The sequence below is a fragment of the Oncorhynchus mykiss genome, chromosome 7 (assembly GCF_013265735.2).
Source record: "Oncorhynchus mykiss isolate Arlee chromosome 7, USDA_OmykA_1.1, whole genome shotgun sequence".
Taxonomy (NCBI): domain Eukaryota; kingdom Metazoa; phylum Chordata; class Actinopteri; order Salmoniformes; family Salmonidae; genus Oncorhynchus; species Oncorhynchus mykiss.
In genome coordinates, this window is record NC_048571.1 from 17,696,407 (window position 1) to 17,716,319 (window position 19,913).

A 19,913-nucleotide genomic window follows, 5' to 3' on the forward strand; every position below is an offset into this window, starting at 1 on the left:
GTTTAGAAGCTTTTGATAGGCTAATTGGCATCATTTGAGTCAATCGGAAGTGTATCTGTGGATGTATTGCAAGGCCTACCTTCAAACTCGGTGCCATTTTCATGAGAAAATCAGCCATGAAAAAAATTGTAGACCTCCACAAGTCTGGTTCATCCTTGTGAGCAATCTCCAAACGCCTGAAGGTACCACATTCATCTGTACAAACAATAGTATGCAAGTATAAACACCATGGGACCACGCAGCCGTCATACCGCTCAGGAAGGAGACGCGTTCTGTCTCCTAGAGATGAACGTACTTTGGTGCAAAAAGTGCAAATCAATCCCAGAACAACAGCAAAGGACCTTGTGAAGATGCTGGAGGAAACAGGTACAAAAGTATCTACATTCACAGTAAAAACGAGTCCTATATTGACATAACCTGAAAGGCCGCTCAGCAAGGAAGAAGCCACTGCTCAAAAACCGTCATAAAAACGGCAGACTACGTTTTGCAACTGCACATGGGGACAAAGATCGTACTTTTTGTAGAAATGTCCTCTGGCCTGATGAAACAAAAATTGAACTGTTTCGCCATAATGACCATCGTTATGTTTGGAGGAAGAAGGGGGATGCTTGCAAGCCGAAGAACACCATCCCAACCGTGAAGCACGAGGGTGGCAGCATCATGTAGTGGGGGTGCTTTGCTTCAGGAGGGACTGGTGCACTTCACAAAATAGATGACATCATGAGGGAGGACAATTATGTGGATATACTGAAGCAACATCTCAAGACATCAGTCAGGAAGTTAAAGCTTGTTTGCAAATGGGTCTTCCAAATGGACAATGACCCCAAGCATACTTCCAAAGTTGTGGCAAAACCCTGTTCCGCTAGCGGAACCCCTCGCCAACAGCCAATGAAATTGCAGGGCTCCAAATACAAATCAACAGAAATCTCATACATCAAAAGCGCATCCAAAAGCACGTTCTGGTCCAGTCGGACGAAAAGTTCAAAAAGTTATATTACAGGTCGAAGAAACTTGTCAAACTAAGTATAGAATCAATCTTTAGGATGTTTTTATCATAAATGTTTAATAATATTCCAACCAAGAAAAGCAATGGAACGAGAGATACCTCTCATGTGAAAGCGCATGACTGAGAACGAGGCTGCTGGAAGACCCCTTAGTCAAACAGCTCTCATCCGGCCCCCCTTCACAGGAGCAGCCTGAAACAACGTTCTAAAGACGGTTGACATCTAGTGGAAGCCTTAGGAAGTGCAAAATAACCCATATCCCACTGTTAATTTGATAGGGGCTGAGTTCAAAAGCTACAAACCTCAGATTTCCCACTTCCTGTTTGGATTTCTTCTCAGGTTTTTGCCTGCCATATGAGTTCTGTTATACTCACAGACATCATTCAAACAGTTTTAGAAACTTCAGAGTGTTTTCTATCCAATACTAATAATAATATGCATATATTAGCATCTATTGACAGAGTAGGAGGCAGTTCACTCTGGGCACGCTATTAATCCAAAAGTGAAAATGCTGCCCCCTATCCCAAAGAAGTTTTAAGGACAACAAAGTCAAGGTATTGGAGTGGCCATCACAAAGCCCTGACCTCAATCCTATAGATCATTTGTGGGCAGAGCTGAAAAAGCGTGTGCCAGCAAGGAGGCCTACAAACCTGACTCAGTTACACCAGCACTGTCAGGAGGAATAGGCCAAAATTCACCCAACTTATTGTGGGAAGCTTGTGGAAGGCTACCCGAAACGTTTGACCCAAGTTAAACAATTTCAAGGCAATGCTACCAAATACTAATTGAGTGTATGTAAACTTCTGACCCACTGGGAATGTGATGAAAGAAATAAAAGCTGAAATAAATCATTCTCTCTACTATTATTCTGACATTTCACATTCTTAAAATGAAGTGGTGATCTTAACTGACCTAAGACAGGACATTTTTATTAGTATTAAATGTCAGGAATTGTGAAAAACTGAAATGAAATGTATTTGGCTAAGGTGTATGTAAACATCAATACACATATGGTCATTCAGCAGTTACTCATGTATTTCATCATCCATTCCCATTAAAATGGATTTGAAAAATTCTGCTTTTCTCCACTATCATGCCACAGCATCTCCTGTTCTGAAGAGGAATGGGGGTCAGATAAACCACAGACAGGAGGCCATTTCCCAGGGCTCCCTGTTAGCCAGATCTTGTCCTCCATATGTTCTCGTTGGCCCTGCCATGTCTCCAACGTCAGCTTCCCCGTCAGCCTTCCCGTCCAGCCTGGGGAATCACTCCCCTTACGCTCCCCTTGACAGACTGAAATCATTAATAAGGTTCGTACTTCAGGAAATCTACCAGCCTCAGAGACAATCCTGCAGGAAAAATACATAACCCTTTTAAGGGTGTCTCACTAATGAATTCAATGCCACCCATCCATGACATTAATGCTGATATGACAGCGTGCACAGTAAAACGGTGAGGCCGGTCGGACACTTGTCAGGGGAAACCATGGCGATGACATCCGTTTTTTATATGGAGCTGCAGATTAGGAAGTGACATCGCAACCTGTTGTTTTGTGTCACCTGGGGGTGCACTAATGCACAACCATGCCTATTAAAATCCAGTAAAGCACGTCATACAGCAGCTATAGGTGATCTCTCTCTCTCTCTCTCTCTCTCTCTCTCTCTCTCTCTCTCTCTCTCTCTCTCTCTCTCTCTCTCTCTCTCTCTCTCTCTGTGTCTGTATAGAAAAATGAGTTCTGGCTGAGATGACGGACTAGAAGGGGTTGTTGAGGGAAATGGCAGCTCATATGTGACTGGCTCACCGCTTGGAGGGATGCTTTGTGTCAAATGATGCACACACAGACGCACATATACACACCACCAAGCCCGATGGCTCCTGGCTAGGAGGTCTAATGTTGTGAGAGCTGCCTTATCGCTTTCCTGGCACAACATGAAGTGACATGAAGATGACTCATCAGGATCCACAGTTGATAGTCAAGACAGAGACATACCATTAGGCTGTAGGAGGCATCTGCCTTGCTGCTGGTGGAGAACATTTCATGTTTCTTTCCTCGCCTTAAATCAATCCAATTCTTTACTAATCGATCCGATGTTTTCAGTTACAGCATCACAAAACTTGCTTCACCTGAGCACGTACTGTACCTGAACAAGTTTGATTTCACGTTCTCCTCCTCTTATTGAAATAACAAAGCTTTAGTTCCTGGTTTGGAAGCTTTTGCTGAAACAGCAGATATTTCCTGTCTTTGAAATGAATTGTGGCTGGGTCTCTCAGCATGACAATGATCCCAAACAACACCGCCCGGGCAACGAAGGAGTGGCTTCGTAAGAAGCATTTCAAGGTCCTGGAGTGGCCTAGCCAGTCTCCAGATCTCAACCCCATAGAAAATCTTTGGAGGGAGTTGAAAGTCCGTGTTGCCCAGCAACAGCCCCAAAACATCACTGCTCTAGATGAGATCTGCATGGAGGAATGGGCTAAAATAACAGCAACAGTGTGTGAAAACCTTGTGAAGACTTAAAGAAAACGTTTGACCTCTGTCATTGCCAACAAAGGGTATATAACAAAGTATTGAGATAAACTTTTGTTATTGACCAAATACTTATTTTCCACCATAATTTGCAAATAAATTCATTAAAAATCCTACAATGTGATTTTCTGGATTTTTTTTTCTCTCATTTTGTCTGTCATGGTTGAAGTGTACCTATGATGAAAATAGGCCTCTCTCATCTTTTTAAGTGGGAGAACTTGCACAATTGGTGGATGACTAAATACTTTTTTGCCCCACTGTATATCAACGAATTGGCGAGGGCACTAGAACAGACTGGAGCACCCCGCCTCACCCTCCTAGAATCTGAAGTCAAATGTCTACTGTTTTCTGATGATCTGGTGCTTCTGTCCCCAACCAAGGAGGGCCTACAGCAGCACCTACATCTTCTGCACAGATTCTGCCAGACCCGGGCCCTGACAGTAAATCTGAGTAAGACAAAAAATAATGGTGTTCCAAAAAAGGTCCAGTTGCCAGGACCACAAATACAAATTTCATCTAGACTCTGTTAACCTAGAGCACACAAAACATGATGCGTACCTCGGCCTAAACATCAACACCACAGGTAACTTCCACAAAGCTGTGAACAGTCTGAGGCAAGAAGGGCCTTCTACACCATCGAAAGGAACATAAAATTCGACATCCCAATTAGGATGTATGAGACACATATTTATCTCAGATTACACAGATCCACAAAGAATTTCAAAACAAATCCAATTTTGATAAACTCCCATATCTATTGGGTGAAATACGACAGTGTGCCGTTTTGTGACCTGTTGCCACAAGAAAAGGGCAACCAGTGAAAAACATAAATATGGGTTGTATTTACAATGGTGTTTGTTCATTTATTTTCCCTTTTGTACTTGAACTATTATCTACTCGTTATAACACTGTACATAGCCATAATATATTTGAGATGTCTCTATTCCTTTGAAACTTTTATGAGCCTAATGGTTACTGTTCATTTCTGATTGTTTATTCAACTTCTGTTTATTGTCTATTTAACTTGCTTTGACACTGTAAACATATGTTTCCCATACCAATAAAGCCATTTGAATTGAATTGAGAGGTAGAGAGAGGGATACAGAGAGAGAGAGACAGAAAGGGAGCAAGAGAGCGAAAACAGAGAGTGAGAGAGGAGACATACAGACAGGCACATAGTGGAGAGAAAGAGAGAGGCCGAGTAGAGAGAGAGAGAGTGTTGTGACGGAGTGGGCCCAGCTTGGCTGTGGCGTCTCCAAGCAGGTTTGAGATGATTAGGAGCCTCTGTCTCGCTGGGCCAGCTGACACACACAGAGGAGCTAAACAGTACTGTGTGCCAGATGGCCAGACGGCCAGACAGACAGGCTGCAGAAGTGTCATATGTTGTATGGGTGGAGAGGACTATTCTAGGCACCAGGCTTTATTGTTGGTAACACCTCTCACTCTATCACACTCATCACAACACAGTACATCAAACCCAGAAAAGCCCCAGCTACAGTGGTGGGTTAGTGATGATGTAACACTCCTCTGAGTGTAGGCTACTTTGCACTTGATTTGTGGAAGGTGTAGGACGTACTTTATGGAAGGTGTAGGACGTTGCCCATGTTGATATAACATGCATGATCATTTTTTTCACTGAACATTTCTGAGAGAGATGTATAGAGAGATAGCGAGTTGGAAGTACAGAGAGTCAGCATGAACAAAATAGTGTGGTTCTGAAATGTGCTCGTCATGCTCCACCGTAGATGGGACTTGTTTATGAAGTACAGTGACCTGCTTGTTAAGTCCCGAGAACCAACATCTCTCTCGCTCTCTCTCTCTCTCTCTCTCTCTCTCTCTCTCTCTCTCTCTCACTCTTTCTCTTTCTCTCGCTCTCTCACTCTCTCGTTCACTCTCTTTCTCTCTCTCTCTCTTTCTCTCTCTTTCTCAATTTCAATTCAATTTAAGGACTTTATTGGCATGGGAAACATATGTTAACATTGCCAAAGCAAGTGAACTAGATAATATACAAAAGTGAAATAAACAATAAAAATGAACAGTAAACATTACACTCACAAAAGTTCCAAAAGAATAAAGACATTACAAATGTCATATTATGCGCAAATAGTTAAAGTACAAAAGGGAAAATAAATAAACATAAATATGGGTTGTATTTACAATGGTGTTTGTTCTTCACTGGTTGACCTTTTCTTGCGGCAACAGTTCACAAATCTTGCTGCTGTGATGGCACACTGTGGTATTTCACCCAGTAGATATGGGAGTTTATCAAAAATGGATTAGTTTTCAAAATGTTGTGGATGTGTGTAATCTGAGGGAAATGTGTCTCTAATATCGTACATTGGGCAGGAGGTTAGGAAGTGCAGCTCAGTTTCCACCTCATTTTGTGGGCAGTTTGCACATAGCCTGTCTTCTCTTGAGAGCCAGGTCTGCCTACGGCAGCTATGCTCACGGAGTCTGTACATAGTCAAAGCTTTCCTTAAGTTTGGGTCAGTTACAGTGGTCAGGCATTCTGCCACTGTGTACTCTCTGTTTAGGGCCAAATAGCATTCTAGTTTGCTCAGTTTTTTTTGTTAATTCTTTCCAATGTCACTCTCTCCATTCACTCTCTCTCTCTCTCTCTCTCTGACTAGGCCATTCTCTCTGTCTCTTCCCACTGGGCCTATGCGTAATGAATGCAAATCATGTTTCACTCCCTTTCATCAGGCTCCTCTGCCTCCTAATGTTTACTGAGCGCTGCCAAACACCAACTCCATCCGACGCTATTTATACGTACGAGTGGCGGATCTAAACCAGTATATCCAGAACCTTCTCCATGTCCAGACAGTGACTTTGGACATAAGCTGAATCAGGGGCCCCTTGTCCATCAATGCCGATCCAATGTTCTGGGGATATAGGCCTAGTCTATCTTTGTTTACATGGACATAGACAGGTGGAAGCAAAATAAACTAGCTGCGAGTGTGTTCTCAGTTTGACCAACGGTGCTGCTGTTAATGATTAATCCGTCACCCCGAATACCGTTCGTCATCCAGTAAGTTATAAATAAAGCTTTAACGGGTTTGAAAAAAACAACAACAATTGAATCTATTTCGCCATGGCAACCGTCACAGTAGCAGCCAGGTCTGAGTGAGGGGACGTTATGAATTATAGTGCTGTCTTTGTCTCAGAGCAATATCTACATAAATGATTAAACTGTAAGCCCTGTGGGTCGGGTGGTAATCCGTTAGCGTGCACGCTCCAGTGCCGTTCTGGGTGTCATCATAATACCGCTGGAAAAAAAAGAAAAGGGCCCTGAAACACAGAATCATGCTGGTGGTGAAGATGGATTATGACGACAATGAAGATGACTGGTGAACGATAGGAAAGGAATGCTCATATGCACATAACAGATAAGTACAAGATGAATGCTTTAGAAAGGGAAACCCCCCAATCAAACTCCCCACCCATACAGTATCTAGAATAGAACCTGTTTTAGGGCAAGTCAATGGAAATGGAAAACCAGGTGACGACCTGGCCTGGCCATTGGTTTAACTATACAACAGATAAGTGCTGGTAATAATTGGAATGTCTAGCGTTCAGAGACCCACTCCTTTGTCATTGGGCCGTGTGGTTGGACTCATACATCCGTGACTCCATTAAATGATTTGAATCAGTGAAACTGAGACGAGGTGGAAGTGTCTCATAGAGCTAATGGAATCTTACGAGTGAGCCGTTGAGCCACTTTGGGCCGGGCCGGGCTGGACAAGAGAGGGCTGGAAGAATGGGTCAGAATGAAGGGGTTTTGATGTGGGTGTTAGTAAACTGTAGCCTCAATGTCAACATAACATTAACCATTTGCAGCTTTAAAAGAGTCTCTCAAACCTGTTTGCCCAATACCACTTCCAATGAAATGACAGTAAACACAATTGACTAACCCCAAAATAAAACACACAAGCATACACATAATGTCGTGTCAAGTGTCAAGTTACCTAGCTGAAAATTATGCATATGGGACACATTAAGCAATGTTCAAAGCCTCCATAAAAATGAAAAACAATCATTCTCCCGAGTGGCGCGGTGGTCTAAGACATAGCATTGCAGTGCTAGAGGTGTCACTACAGACCCTGGTTCAATTCCAGGCTGTATCACCATGATTGGGAGTCCCATAGGGGCGGTGTGCAATTTGCCCAGCGTTGTAAATAAAAATGTGTTCTTAACTGGCTTGCCTAGTTAAATAAAGAGAAATGCTTTTGCAGTACATCCAACACAGTACAGAGGTACGGTAGCTACTCAAGCTGTGAAGATCAACCCAAGCTCCCATGTACATTCCCACCATCTGAATGTGTGCAGACGCCTCACATTTAAGTGTCCAACTGGACTTCAGGATATGTCACATTTAAAGCCACCCATGACATCAAGCTTCATAGGTCACAGTGGGCTGTATATTTAGAGTCTGGATGTCCCATGAAGTGAGGATGGGGAGTGGGCTATCGATCTCAGAGAACCCCTAGGACCTTCAAAAACAAACTAACCGAGATTAAATCCCTGGTGAAATAACAGGACAATGACATAGGATGTGCCATGGTTTGGTGACATAGATCCTATCTCTGTGCCGTGGTTTGGTGACATAGATTATATCTCTGTGGCATGGTGTGGTGACATAGATCCTATCTCTGTGGCATGGTGTGGTGACATAGATCCTATCTCTGTGGCATGGTGTGGTGACATAGATCCTATCTCTGTGGCATGGTGTGGTGACATAGATCCTATCTCTGTGGCATGGTGTGGTGACATTGATCCTATCTCTGTGGAGTGATACATGCTGTATGACTTTGGTTTCTTCATTATAGTCCTACCTGTTTTGGTATGCAACTTTTATGGATTGCTTTAGATTGCATTTGGATTACTGATAGCGTGTTATGTGGGTTGTTAACTGGATTCGTTCTGACATTTGTGATTTGTCGTTTTTTATTATTATTTTAAATTTTTGCTGCACTGTTAGAGCAGGACTAATTGATGTGACTCCCAGACATTTGATTGCCCCCCTCTGGTTGGGACTGGTAACGACATCTGATTCCACTGTCATAAACAGAAACAGAAACATAAACAGAAGGGGGGTCGGCTAGTCAGCTAGTCCACTCGAGCAAAAAAAGGAACTCTTTGCTCCGAACATAAACTATTGCATCACTCCACATCTGTGGATAATGGAAACATGCCTGTCCTCCTCACCAGTGGAATCAGTGAAGTTTTGACACTACTTATACGGCCACCCGGCGATGATCCATCCTCCATTGTTATGTCCAACCTCTCAATGACATCCCAGGCATTCCACTGTATAAATAATACAATATCCCACCAAAGCTGACATTTGCATTTGTAACCCTACAGATGAGGCAAGAGACAGAGTCATGTTTTATAGTGAGCTGCACTCCTTTTCTTTCTGTGATCTGTGAACACTGGCCCTGTGTTGAACTGACACAGGCTTTTGTTAGACGACTAAATCAGAGATAAGAAGATGACCTTCCCGCTGCCTGTGAATAATGTGTGGCTGAGAATGTTATTAGAAGCCAGAGTGAAACAGAGACAAATTAACAGCCAGATGATTGTGCTTCATTCAAGGTCTCCTTTATTAATTAAATGTTCTAAAGGGGAATTAATCAAATATTAATATTCCGCTTTATTGTTTCTCAGGTCACCTTGCCCCAAAAGGGGGCAGAATTCATCTGATTTGGGGGAATAAAAAAGCACTTTAACACCATGGGCAACACAGAACGAAAATTAAAAACGGGAATGAAATCTTCTGCAGAGGAAATTGAAAGGAAACGGCAAATTGGATTATCATTCATTAAGAATCAAATGTCAAAGAGAAAGGTCAGATTCAAAGGAAGAATTAAACAGTGACAAGTATCCGCGTTCTCAAAATTAAGATCGGTTTCTTTGCAAATTTTGGTCATGCAAAATAAAGGATGAATTCCAAATGGGCGTGGCAGAGTAAAAGTAAGTCTTTATCCCTCTTTCCTTGACTTGAATGAGGAGGTAGAAGAAGGATTGAGAGTCGTCGTATTGGATCCCTACAGAAATACAAGCAGTTCAGCGTTAGTATATCACAACGGTACAGTTGTATGGGGTTTGGGGGCGGCAGGTAGCCTGGCGGTTAAGAGCGTTGAGCCAGTAACCAAAAAGTTGCTGGTTCAAGTCCCTGAGCTCACTAGGTGAGAAATCTGTTGATGTGCCCTTGAGCAAAGCACTTAAACCTAATTGCTCCTGTAAGTCATTCTGTATAAGAGCATCTGTTAGCCTAACCTACATTGTCTCAGTCTCATCATGATTGTCAGTCAGCTCATGTCAAGGGAATACAATAATTCATCTTTGAAGCAAATGTCTCCTAAATGTATAATAGGACAAGGTCCATTGGGGAATAGCCAAACTCTGTTCTTATCAGGATGTGTTTGGTTTATTATGGCTTCGTTCCACTCTGTCTCGCCACACTCGTCTAAATATACTTAACAAGGCTTAACTTTCCCTAAAATACTACATTTCACTCAGTACCAGATGAAGTTTTTTACTGTGTATTTGAGACAAGGCCAGTGGTTCTGAGCCAAAGAATGTCTGTGAAAGATTGCATCTTTTGGACCTTTGGCATCAGTGGTTCAGTGTTGTGGTCGCAGCAAACTATGGTACAGTCATCTGAGAAACCTCTCACATTTCCTTTCACACATAAGTACTAATTAAAGAACAGTAAAGATAAAAACCCTCACAAAAAACAACAACCCCACCACAAAGAAAAAAACGTTCAATAAAACAAACCCCTAACTATTTCGTTTTTGTACACTTCTGCTCTTGTAGTTAAACTACGAAGAGTGAAGCTTTTCAGCTGGCCTTTAATCAGTTCAGCAGACCTCACCTTCCTCTTTGTGATCTGAAGCAACCCCAGAACCCACAGATCCACATAAGAAGACAGACAGACAGCAGGACCCAGTCCAGAACTCTGACTACGACAGGCATGATCCAGCTCTCTATAGATCCACGTCTCCACTCTGCCTGTGCTCCCATCTGATCTGAGGCAGGCTGGCAGTACCTAAAGGCCCTCCACTCCCGCGCTGTCAGCCACAGCCGACATACCAATTACAGGGTTATTTTTAAAATGCGGCTTAACCATACAACCCCAGGAATAGGTCTTAAATAGCACAGTGTGGAATAAGCCCCGTCGTCTGTGCATGGCACTGCACTGCACAGACAGCATGTGCCACCTACAGGTTTCAACCCACAGTCGGCAGGCTAGAGACACCATACTGCAGCTGTGCTGCCGCCTCAAGACCTCTAAAACCTACAGAGTTGGTCACAACTGTATGTATATTATGAGTAGGGCTCAGAGTTTTCCCTGACCATGAGCTAACTAGGAACAACTTTGGTTAAGTTAAGGCTATATGGTCAGGAACAACTCTAGAACCTAATTATGGACTAGTCAGAGCTACTATGAGTCCCACAACTAAGCAATCAAAGCCAGTGAGCTCACTGAATAGATAAATAAGAAGTTAATCAGTATCAGAATGGGTGATTAATAACACACAGTTCTTAAATACATCTAAAACTAAAAGTATTGTATTTGGTAAAAAAAAAAAAAAAAGAATCTAAGACCCAAACCTCAACTGGAGTTATGCATTAAGTGTGTGACCATTGAGCAAGTTGAGGAAGCTAAACTCCTAGGTACAGTTGAAGTCGGAAGTTTACATACACTTAGGTTGGAGACATTAAAACTCATTTTTCAACCACTTCACAAATTTCTTGTTAACAAACTATAGTTTTGGCAAGTCGGTTAGGACATCTACTTTGTGCATGACACAAATCATTTTTCCAACAATTGTTTACAGACAGATTCTTTCACTTATAATTCACTGTATCACAATTCCACTGGGTCAGAAGTTTACACACACTAAGTTGACTGTGCCTTTAAACAGCTTGGAAAATTCCCGAAAAGAATGTCATGGCTTTAGAAGCTTCTGATAGGCTAATTGACATAATTTGAGTCAATTGGAGGTGTACCTGTGGATGTATTTCAAGGCCTACCTTCAGTGCCTCTTTGCTTGACATCATGGGAAAATCAAAAATCAGCCAAGACCTCAGAAAAAAATTGTAGACCTCCACAAGTCTGGTTCAACCAGCAATTTCAAAATGCCTGAAGGTATCATATTCATCTGTACAAACAATAGCACGCAAGTATAAACACCATGGGACCACGCAGCTGTCATTCCACTCAGGAAGGAGACGCTTTCTGTTTCCTAGATATGAATGTACTTTGGTGCGAAAAGTGCAAATCAATCACAGAACAACAGCAAAGGACCTTGTGAAGATGCTGGAGGAAACAGGTACAAAAGTATCTATATTCACAGTAAAACATGTGCTATATCGACATAACCTGAAAGGCTGCTCAGCAAGGAAGAAGCCATTGCTCCAAAACCACCATAAAAAAGCCAGACTACGGTTTGCAACTGCACATGGGGACAAAGATCGTACTTTTTGTAGAAATGTCCTCTGGTCTGATGAAACAAAAATAGAACTGTTTGGCCATAATGACCATTGTTATGTTTGAAGGAAGACAGGGGAGGCTTGCAAACCGAATAACACCATCCCAACCTTAAAGCACGGGGGTGGCAGCATTATGTTGTGGGGGTGCTTTGCTGCAGGAGGGACTGGTGCACTTCACAAAATAGATGGCATCGTGAGGGAGTAAAATTATGTGGATATATTGAAGCAACATCTCAAGACATTAGTCAGGAAGTTTAAAGCCTGGTCGCAAATTGGTCTTCCAAATGGACAATGACCCCAAGCATACTTCCAAAGTTATGGCAAAATGGCTTAAGGACAACAAAGTCAAGGTATTAGAGTGGCAATCACAAAGCCTTGACCTCAATCGTATAGAAAATGTGTGGGCAGAACTGAAAAAGCATGTGCGAGCAAAGAGGCCTACAAACCTGACTCAGTTACACCAGCTCTGTCAGGAGGATATGGCCAAAATTCACCCAACTTCTTGTGGGAAGCTTGTGGAAGGCTACCAGAAATGTTAGACCCAAGTTAAACAATTTAAAGGCAATGCTACCAAATACTAATTGAGTGTATGTGAACTTCTGACCCACTGGGAATGTGATGAAAGAAATAAAAGCTGAAATAAATAATTCTCTCTACTATTATTCTGACATTTCACATTCTTAAAATAAACTGGTGATCCTAACTGACCTAAAACAGGGAATGTTTTACTTGGATTAAATGTCAGGAATTGTGAAAAACTGAGTTTAAACGTAGTTGGCTAAGGTGTATGTAAACTTCTGACTTCAACTGTATATCATTGGATGGTCAATTATCATGGTCAAGTCATATTGAAAAATGTGTCGTAAAGATGGGGAGGTGTATGTCTGTTCTGAAAATATGTTCTGCGCTTTTGACACAAAAATCAACTGCACTAGTTGTTCAGGCTCTGGTCTTGTCCCAACTTGATTACTGTCCGGTAATATGGTCAAGTGCAGCAAAGAAAGACATAGCAAAGCTGCAGCTAGTTCAAAACAGAACAGCACGCCTCACCCTTAACTGCACAGAACTAGCATCAACAACATCCATGATGGTCCTTCCTGGTTGAGGGTTGATGAGAGATTAACTGCTTGTCTTTTTATTTTTATGAGAAGTATTACTGTAATGTAAATTCCAGATTGTCTGTATAATCCAATAACATTCAGCGCAGACAGCCATACATACCTCACAAGACATGCCACCAGGGGTCTCTTCACATTCCCCAAGTTCAAAACCAATTCCCGACAACACGCAGTATTATACAGAGGCATGATCCAATTATTCCAAGAAACAGGAAAATTACCTTTAAAAAATGGATTAAACAACGTCTGATGGCAAAATAGCGACTGTGAAATGACACACACACAGACGCACTCGAACACAATCCACACACGCGTTATTCTTCAGTTGTACACCGTTGCATTCTACATTTGTGTGACTGCTCTTGTCTATCAGTGTACCATGTGCTTGGTTCCTCGTCATGTTCTGTGTTTCGTGTGGACTCCAGGAAGAGTAGCTGCTGCTTCGTCAAAAGCTAACGGACATCTGAATAAGCCAATAAACACTGTCAGTGTATTGATCTAGTTTATGAATAACTAAAGCTGCTTTCAGGTGGTTGACACTGAGACATGGTCATCTACTTTCTTTACAGCATGACTAAGTTCCCTTTACAACTCTCAGGAGGACAGTAATGCCATGGCCGGGGGCTAAGAAACATCAGTTGTGTATTTAGGCTCCACTCCATAGACAGGAGGATGGACTAGAGATCAATACAGATCTCTCTGTGCAGCTAATGGGGAGACTTCACTCATTTCTTTCACTTTTGCTGTGCTCTTCATACCATCTGCTGGTAGCTTATAGATTCACTAAGGATGTTGTAATAATATTTGTATTATAGTTTTGATTAAACCGATCGAATCTGCGGTGGATCTTTGGCATTACGAACACATCACAGCCAGATTTGGGAAGAATATGGTTGGACATCATGACGATGTTAAAACCAACTAAGAGCATAACTAGGTCAGATGGACCATTCGTTACTCCACGGTAGACATTTGGCAGTGGGATAGTTTGCCCAAAAATGACCAACTTTGCTTCCAAGTGTCTTACAGTAGATGTTCCTCTGAGAGCAGCCAGCTGTAATGTGATGGAAAACCAGGTGGTGAGTAATTCGCCCTTGACTTCAGTGAAAAAAGAAGACGTAAGCACTTTTACCAGAGTCAACAAACTTTGGGTAAACCCTTTGCCAAAGGCTGAATCATATTCTCTGGCTTTGAAACAATACTCCTAACCCCTAGACCGTGGTATCCACTGCTCTTTGTAACAATACTCCTAACCCCTAGACCGTGGTATCCACTGCTCTTGGTAACAATACTCCTAACCCCTAGACCGTGGTATCCACTGCTCTTGGTAACAATACTCCTAACCCCTAGACCGTGGTATCCACTGCTCTTTGTAACAATACTTCTAACCCCTAGACCGTGGTATCCACTGCTCTTTGTAACAATACTCCTAACCCCTAGACCGTGGTATCCACTGCTCTTGGTAACAATACTCCTAACCCCTAGACCGTGGTATCCACTGCTCTTGGTAACAATACTCCTAACCCCTAGACCGTGGTATCCACTGCTCTTGGTAACAATACTCCTAACCCCTAGACCGTGGTATCCAGTGCTCTTTGTAACAATACTCCTAACCCCTAGACCGTGGTATCCACTGCTCTTGGTAACAATACTCCTAACCCCTAGACCGTGGTATCCACTGCTCTTTGTAACAATACTCCTAACCCCTAGACCGTGGTATCCACTGCTCTTTGTAACAATACTCCTAACCCCTAGACCGTGGTATCCACTGCTCTTTGTATCAATACTCCTAACCCCTAGACCGTGGTATCCACTGCTCTTTGTAACAATACTCCTAACCCCTAGACCGTAGTATCCACTGCTCTTTGTAACAATACTCCTAACCCCTAGACCGTGGTATCCACTGCTCTTTGTAACAATACTCCTAACCCCTAGACCGTGGTATCCACTGCTCTTTGTAACAATACTCCTAACCCCTAGACCGTGGTATCCACTGCTCTTTGTAACAATACTCCTAACCCCTAGACCGTGGTATCCACTGCTCTTTGTAACAATACTCCTAACCCCTAGACCGTGGTATCCACTGCTCTTTGTAACAATACTCCTAACCCCTAGACCGTGGTATCCACTGCTCTTTGTATCAATACTCCTAACCCCTAGACCGTGGTATCCACTGCTCTTTGTAACAATACTCCTAACCCCTAGACCGTGGTATCCACTGCTCTTTGTAACAATACTCCTAACCCCTAGACCGTGGTATCCACTGCTCTTTGTAACAATACTCCTAACCCCTAGACCGTGGTATCCACTGCTCTTTGTATCAATACTCCTAACCCCTAGACCGTGGTATCCACTGCTCTTTGTAACAATACTCCTAACCCCTAGACCGTGGTATCCACTGCTCTTTGTAACAATACTCCTAACCCCTAGACCGTGGTATCCACTGCTCTTTGTAACAATACTCCTAACCCCTAGACCGTGGTATCCACTGCTCTTTGTAACAATACTCCTAACCCCTAGACCGTGGTATCCACTGCTCTTTGTAACAATACTCCTAACCCCTAGACCGTGGTATCCACTGCTCTTTGTAACAATACTCCTAACCCCTAGACCGTGGTATCCACTGCTCTTTGTAACAATACTCCTAACCCCTAGACCGTGGTATCCACTGCTCTTTGTAACAATACTCCTAACCCCTAGACCGTGGTATCCACTGCTCTTTGTAACAATACTCCTAACCCCTAGACCGTGGTATCCACTGCTCTTGGTAACAATACTCCTAACCCCTAGACCGTGGTATCCACTGCTCTTGGTAACAATACTCCTAACCCCTAGACCGTGGTATCCACTGCTCTTTGTAACAATACTCCTAACCCCTAGACCGTGGTATCCACTGCTCTTGGTAACAATACTCCTAACCCCTAGACCGTGGTATCCACTGCTCTTTGTAACAATACTCCTAACCCCTAGACCGTGGTATCCAGTGCTCTTTGTAACAATACTCCTAACCCCTAGACCGTGGTATCCACTGCTCTTTGTAACAATACTCCTAACCCCTAGACCGTGGTATCCACTGCTCTTTGTAACAATACTCCTAACCCCTAGACCGTGGTATCCACTGCTCTTTGAATCATACTTTCTATCCCTTGTCATCTTGTTCTATCTTGACATTTAAACCATCTTAGTAAATAGTGCATTTTCTAACTGTGTAAAAACCAAATGCAATAAAAAGAGGGGCCAAAATACTGAAACCAGGTGCTGCACCAGGGGTTTTCCATTTGTCAGTGATCACACGGACGTCTTTCAGAGGATCCCACATAGCCACCCTGAAACTAGAATAGACGTATTTATGGAATTAAGTGAGAGACGCAACAAGAACACAAAAAACAAGCAGCAGAGCTGATGTTTTTTAAAAAGTGTGATGCCATTGGTCACCAGACCCCACTCTATCTACACTGATACTCTGCTTCCCGTCTCTCAGAAACTAGGAGACAGATAGATGCATTACAACTGTGACAAAATCTCCAATGAACCTACTTCACTAAACTTACTTTTTTAACTTTCCACTAAAGTTTTATTCAGTTTCTCACGGTAAATGTAGCACATAATTGCCCATCAGTTGGTTCCCTCCCAAACAGTCCATGGACAGAGTGCTTTGGGCCACAGTAAGTTAGGGCACTGTTTGGCTTAAACATTCAATTCACATAAAGCTGTACTGCATAATAAGAAAAGAAGTGTACTTACAGTGTTGGCTGCTCCTGGGGGCTTCTCAAACATCCTCTTCAAGTTACTCAGAGGGATGTCAAACCTCTCAATGGTCTTGGCAGCCTGGAGGTCCTCCCGGAGTACTTGGTCGTCCGTGCCGTCTGCCTGAGGGACAGAGAGATACGGCGAGGAGGAAACAGAGCCCGAGGTCGCTAATGACTCGCCACTCACCACCTCCAACTCCTCTCCATTTCCTGATTGAATTTCCATTGTTGTGGAAACCGTATCCCCCTGTTCTTTCTTCTGGGCAGGAGCGTACAGGGGAAGTCTATTGTATGACTGGGAGGTAAAAGGGGGAGAAAGGAAGAGAGATTTGTGAGTATTGTGAGTGAGAGAATGAGAGAAAGAGGAGTAGATGGGGTAGATGCCTTTCTCTGCTCTGTTCTGACCCTGTGGCTAGCTCTAGACACACCAGGCTGATAGACGACACAGAGAGGCTGGCCTTCAGAGGAGGAGAGAGGGAGAGGAGAGAGGGAGAGGAGAGAGGAAAATGTTTTCCCAGTGACACACTGTTTTGGGTCTTGGATGCAGCTCATAGTAACGTCAGCTACATAGCTATGAGAAATAAATATTCACTTTAGAGAGAGAGACAGAGGGAGACAAAGGGACAGAGAGAGAGAGAGAGAGAGAGAGAGAGAGAGAGAGAGAGAGAGAGAGAGAGAGAGAGAGAGAGAGAGAGAGAGAGAGAGAGAGAGAGAGAGAGAGAGAGAGAGAGACAAAGGGACAGAGAGCGAGAGAGAGAGAGAGAGAGAGAAAGAGAGAGAGAGAGAGAGAGAGAGAGAGCGAAAGAGACAGACAGACAGACAGACAGACAGACTGACCAAGATAGGGCCTACTTTATAAATGTAATATTACACTAATAGAGGTATCATACCCTACCTTTCAGCTTAATCCTGAAGCAAGGAACTCCAGAACCCAGTTTAGACTGAACAGACCCCTTTCTCCCTCCCTCTGTCAGTACCACCCAGGTCAGGCTGACAGGAAACAGTTGAGACCCAGGGTTGACCCCAGCCCTAGCCTTGTCTGGCTCCAATCCTATTTTTCCTGAACAAATCATGGAAGCTCTGTCACAATTAACCTCCCACCCCAGTCGCCAGTGTGATAGTTGTTTTATTGCCCTTCCTTTCCTTGGGAGGGTTTTACTTCACTGGGCACGGCTAATGATTGTTTGACGGTTTAAACACATTTTTTCCTCTACTTACACAATTGGAGCACAACTTTTCTACTGTTTTTCTTTGTCCCCCTGTGACAATAATGGTGTCTCTCACAGCTTTGGGTTGAATGTTTTTTGTGTCAAGGCAAGGGCCATTCAGTGTGGGGACTTTGTGCTATGTGAGCATATGCTAACTGTACTGCAAGGTTTTGCTGGGTTTTCTTAATGAATTTAAGCAATGAATCGTCAACCATGTGAAATGAATTGAATTACTTATGCATAGGTTGTGAAATCCGTCAAGGCAACTCTGTGGTCCTCTCAAGTGTGTCAAAGGGACTTTTTTAAGCAATAGCATTTCAAAGAGTACCTTGGCAACCATCTCAGAGGCAGTAGTTGAATATATTTTAAAATACACTTAGAAGCTATTGGAAAAATAGCCAAATACACTCCCATGCGTTTTAAAATAGTATTTAAAATACGTATTTGAAAATACTTTCAAATAGTAGGCTATTTAAAGCATATTATTTGAAAATGCCTTAAATTACGTCCGATAGAAGTAGTTGATTCGGGCCACATTATTAGAAAATAGTAAAATCCCCAAAAGTCGTTTGACTCAGGGAAGAAAGAGAAGGATACGGCGGGATATGAGAAAGGGACACAGCGGGATATGAGAAAGGGACACAGCGGGATATGAGAAAGGGACACAGCGGGATATGAGAAAGGGACACAGCGGGATATGAGAAAGGGACACAGCGGGGTATGAGAAAGGGACACAGGGGATATGAGAAAGGGACACAGGGGATATGAGAAAGGGACACAGGGTATATGAGAAAGGGATACGGCGGGATATGAGAAAGGGATACAGGGGATATGAGAAAGGGACACAGGGGATATGAGAAAGGGACACATGGGATATGAGAAAGGGACACAGGGGATATGAGAAAGGGACACAGGGGATATGAGAAAGGGACAGCGGGATATGAGAAAGGGACACAGGGGATATGAGAAAGGGACACATGGGATATGAGAAAGGGACACAGGGGATATGAGAAAGGGACACAGGGGATATGAGAAGGGGAACACAGGGAATATGAGAAAGGGACACAGCGGGATATGAGGAAGGGACACAGCGGGATATGAGAAAGGGACACAGGGTATATGAGAAAGGAACACAGGAGATATGAGAAAGGGACACAGGGGATATGAGAAAGGGACACGGCGGGATATGAGAAAGGGACACAGGGGATATGAGAAAGGGACACGGCGGGATATGAAAAAGGGACACGGCGGGATATGAGAAAGGGACACAGGGAATATGAGAAAGGGACACAGCGGGATATGAGAAAGGGACACAGCGGGATATGAGAAAGGGACACAGGGTATGTGAGAAAGGGACACAGGGTATGTGAGAAAGGGACACAGGGGATATGAGAAAGGGACACAGGGGATATGAGAAGGGGACACGGTGGGATATGAGAAAGGGATACGGCTGGATATGAGAAAGGGACACAGCTGGATATGAGAAAGGGACACAGCGGGATATGAGAAAGGGACACAGCGGGGTATGAGAAAAGGGATACGGCTGGATATGAGAAAGGGATACAGCGGGATATGAGAAAGGGACACAGGGTATATGAGAAAGGGATACGGCGGGATATGAGAAAGGGATAGCGGGATATGAGAAAGGGACACAGGGGATATGAGAAAGGGACACATGGGATATGAGAAAGGGACACAGGGGATATGAGAAAGGGACACAGGGGATATGAGAAAGGGACAGCGGGATATGAGAAAGGGACACAGGGGATATGAGAAAGGGACACATGGGATATGAGAAAGGGACACAG

At 43.3% G+C, this 19,913-nt stretch overlaps 1 protein-coding gene across 3 annotated transcripts in view; it reads right to left on the reverse strand.

Annotated features, from left to right (window-relative positions):
* LOC110528801 (xin actin-binding repeat-containing protein 2) overlaps window positions 1-18,528 on the reverse strand; it is a 49,422-nt gene extending 30,894 nt beyond the window's left edge. Inside the window, exons 1-2 of one of the 3 annotated variants that reach the window (XM_036982838.1) lie at window positions 17,793-18,528; window positions 16,893-17,192 (exon numbers count right to left, since the gene is read on the reverse strand). In XM_036982838.1, the coding sequence (XP_036838733.1) occupies window positions 16,893-17,123 (231 nt within the window). In that variant the 5' untranslated portion in view covers window positions 17,124-17,192; window positions 17,793-18,528. Of the gene's footprint in view, window positions 1-16,892; window positions 17,518-17,792 lie in introns of those variants that run through there. The other 2 variants (XM_036982839.1, XM_036982840.1) reach the window with 2 other exon arrangements.
* Window positions 18,529-19,913: the final 1,385 nt, after the last annotated feature.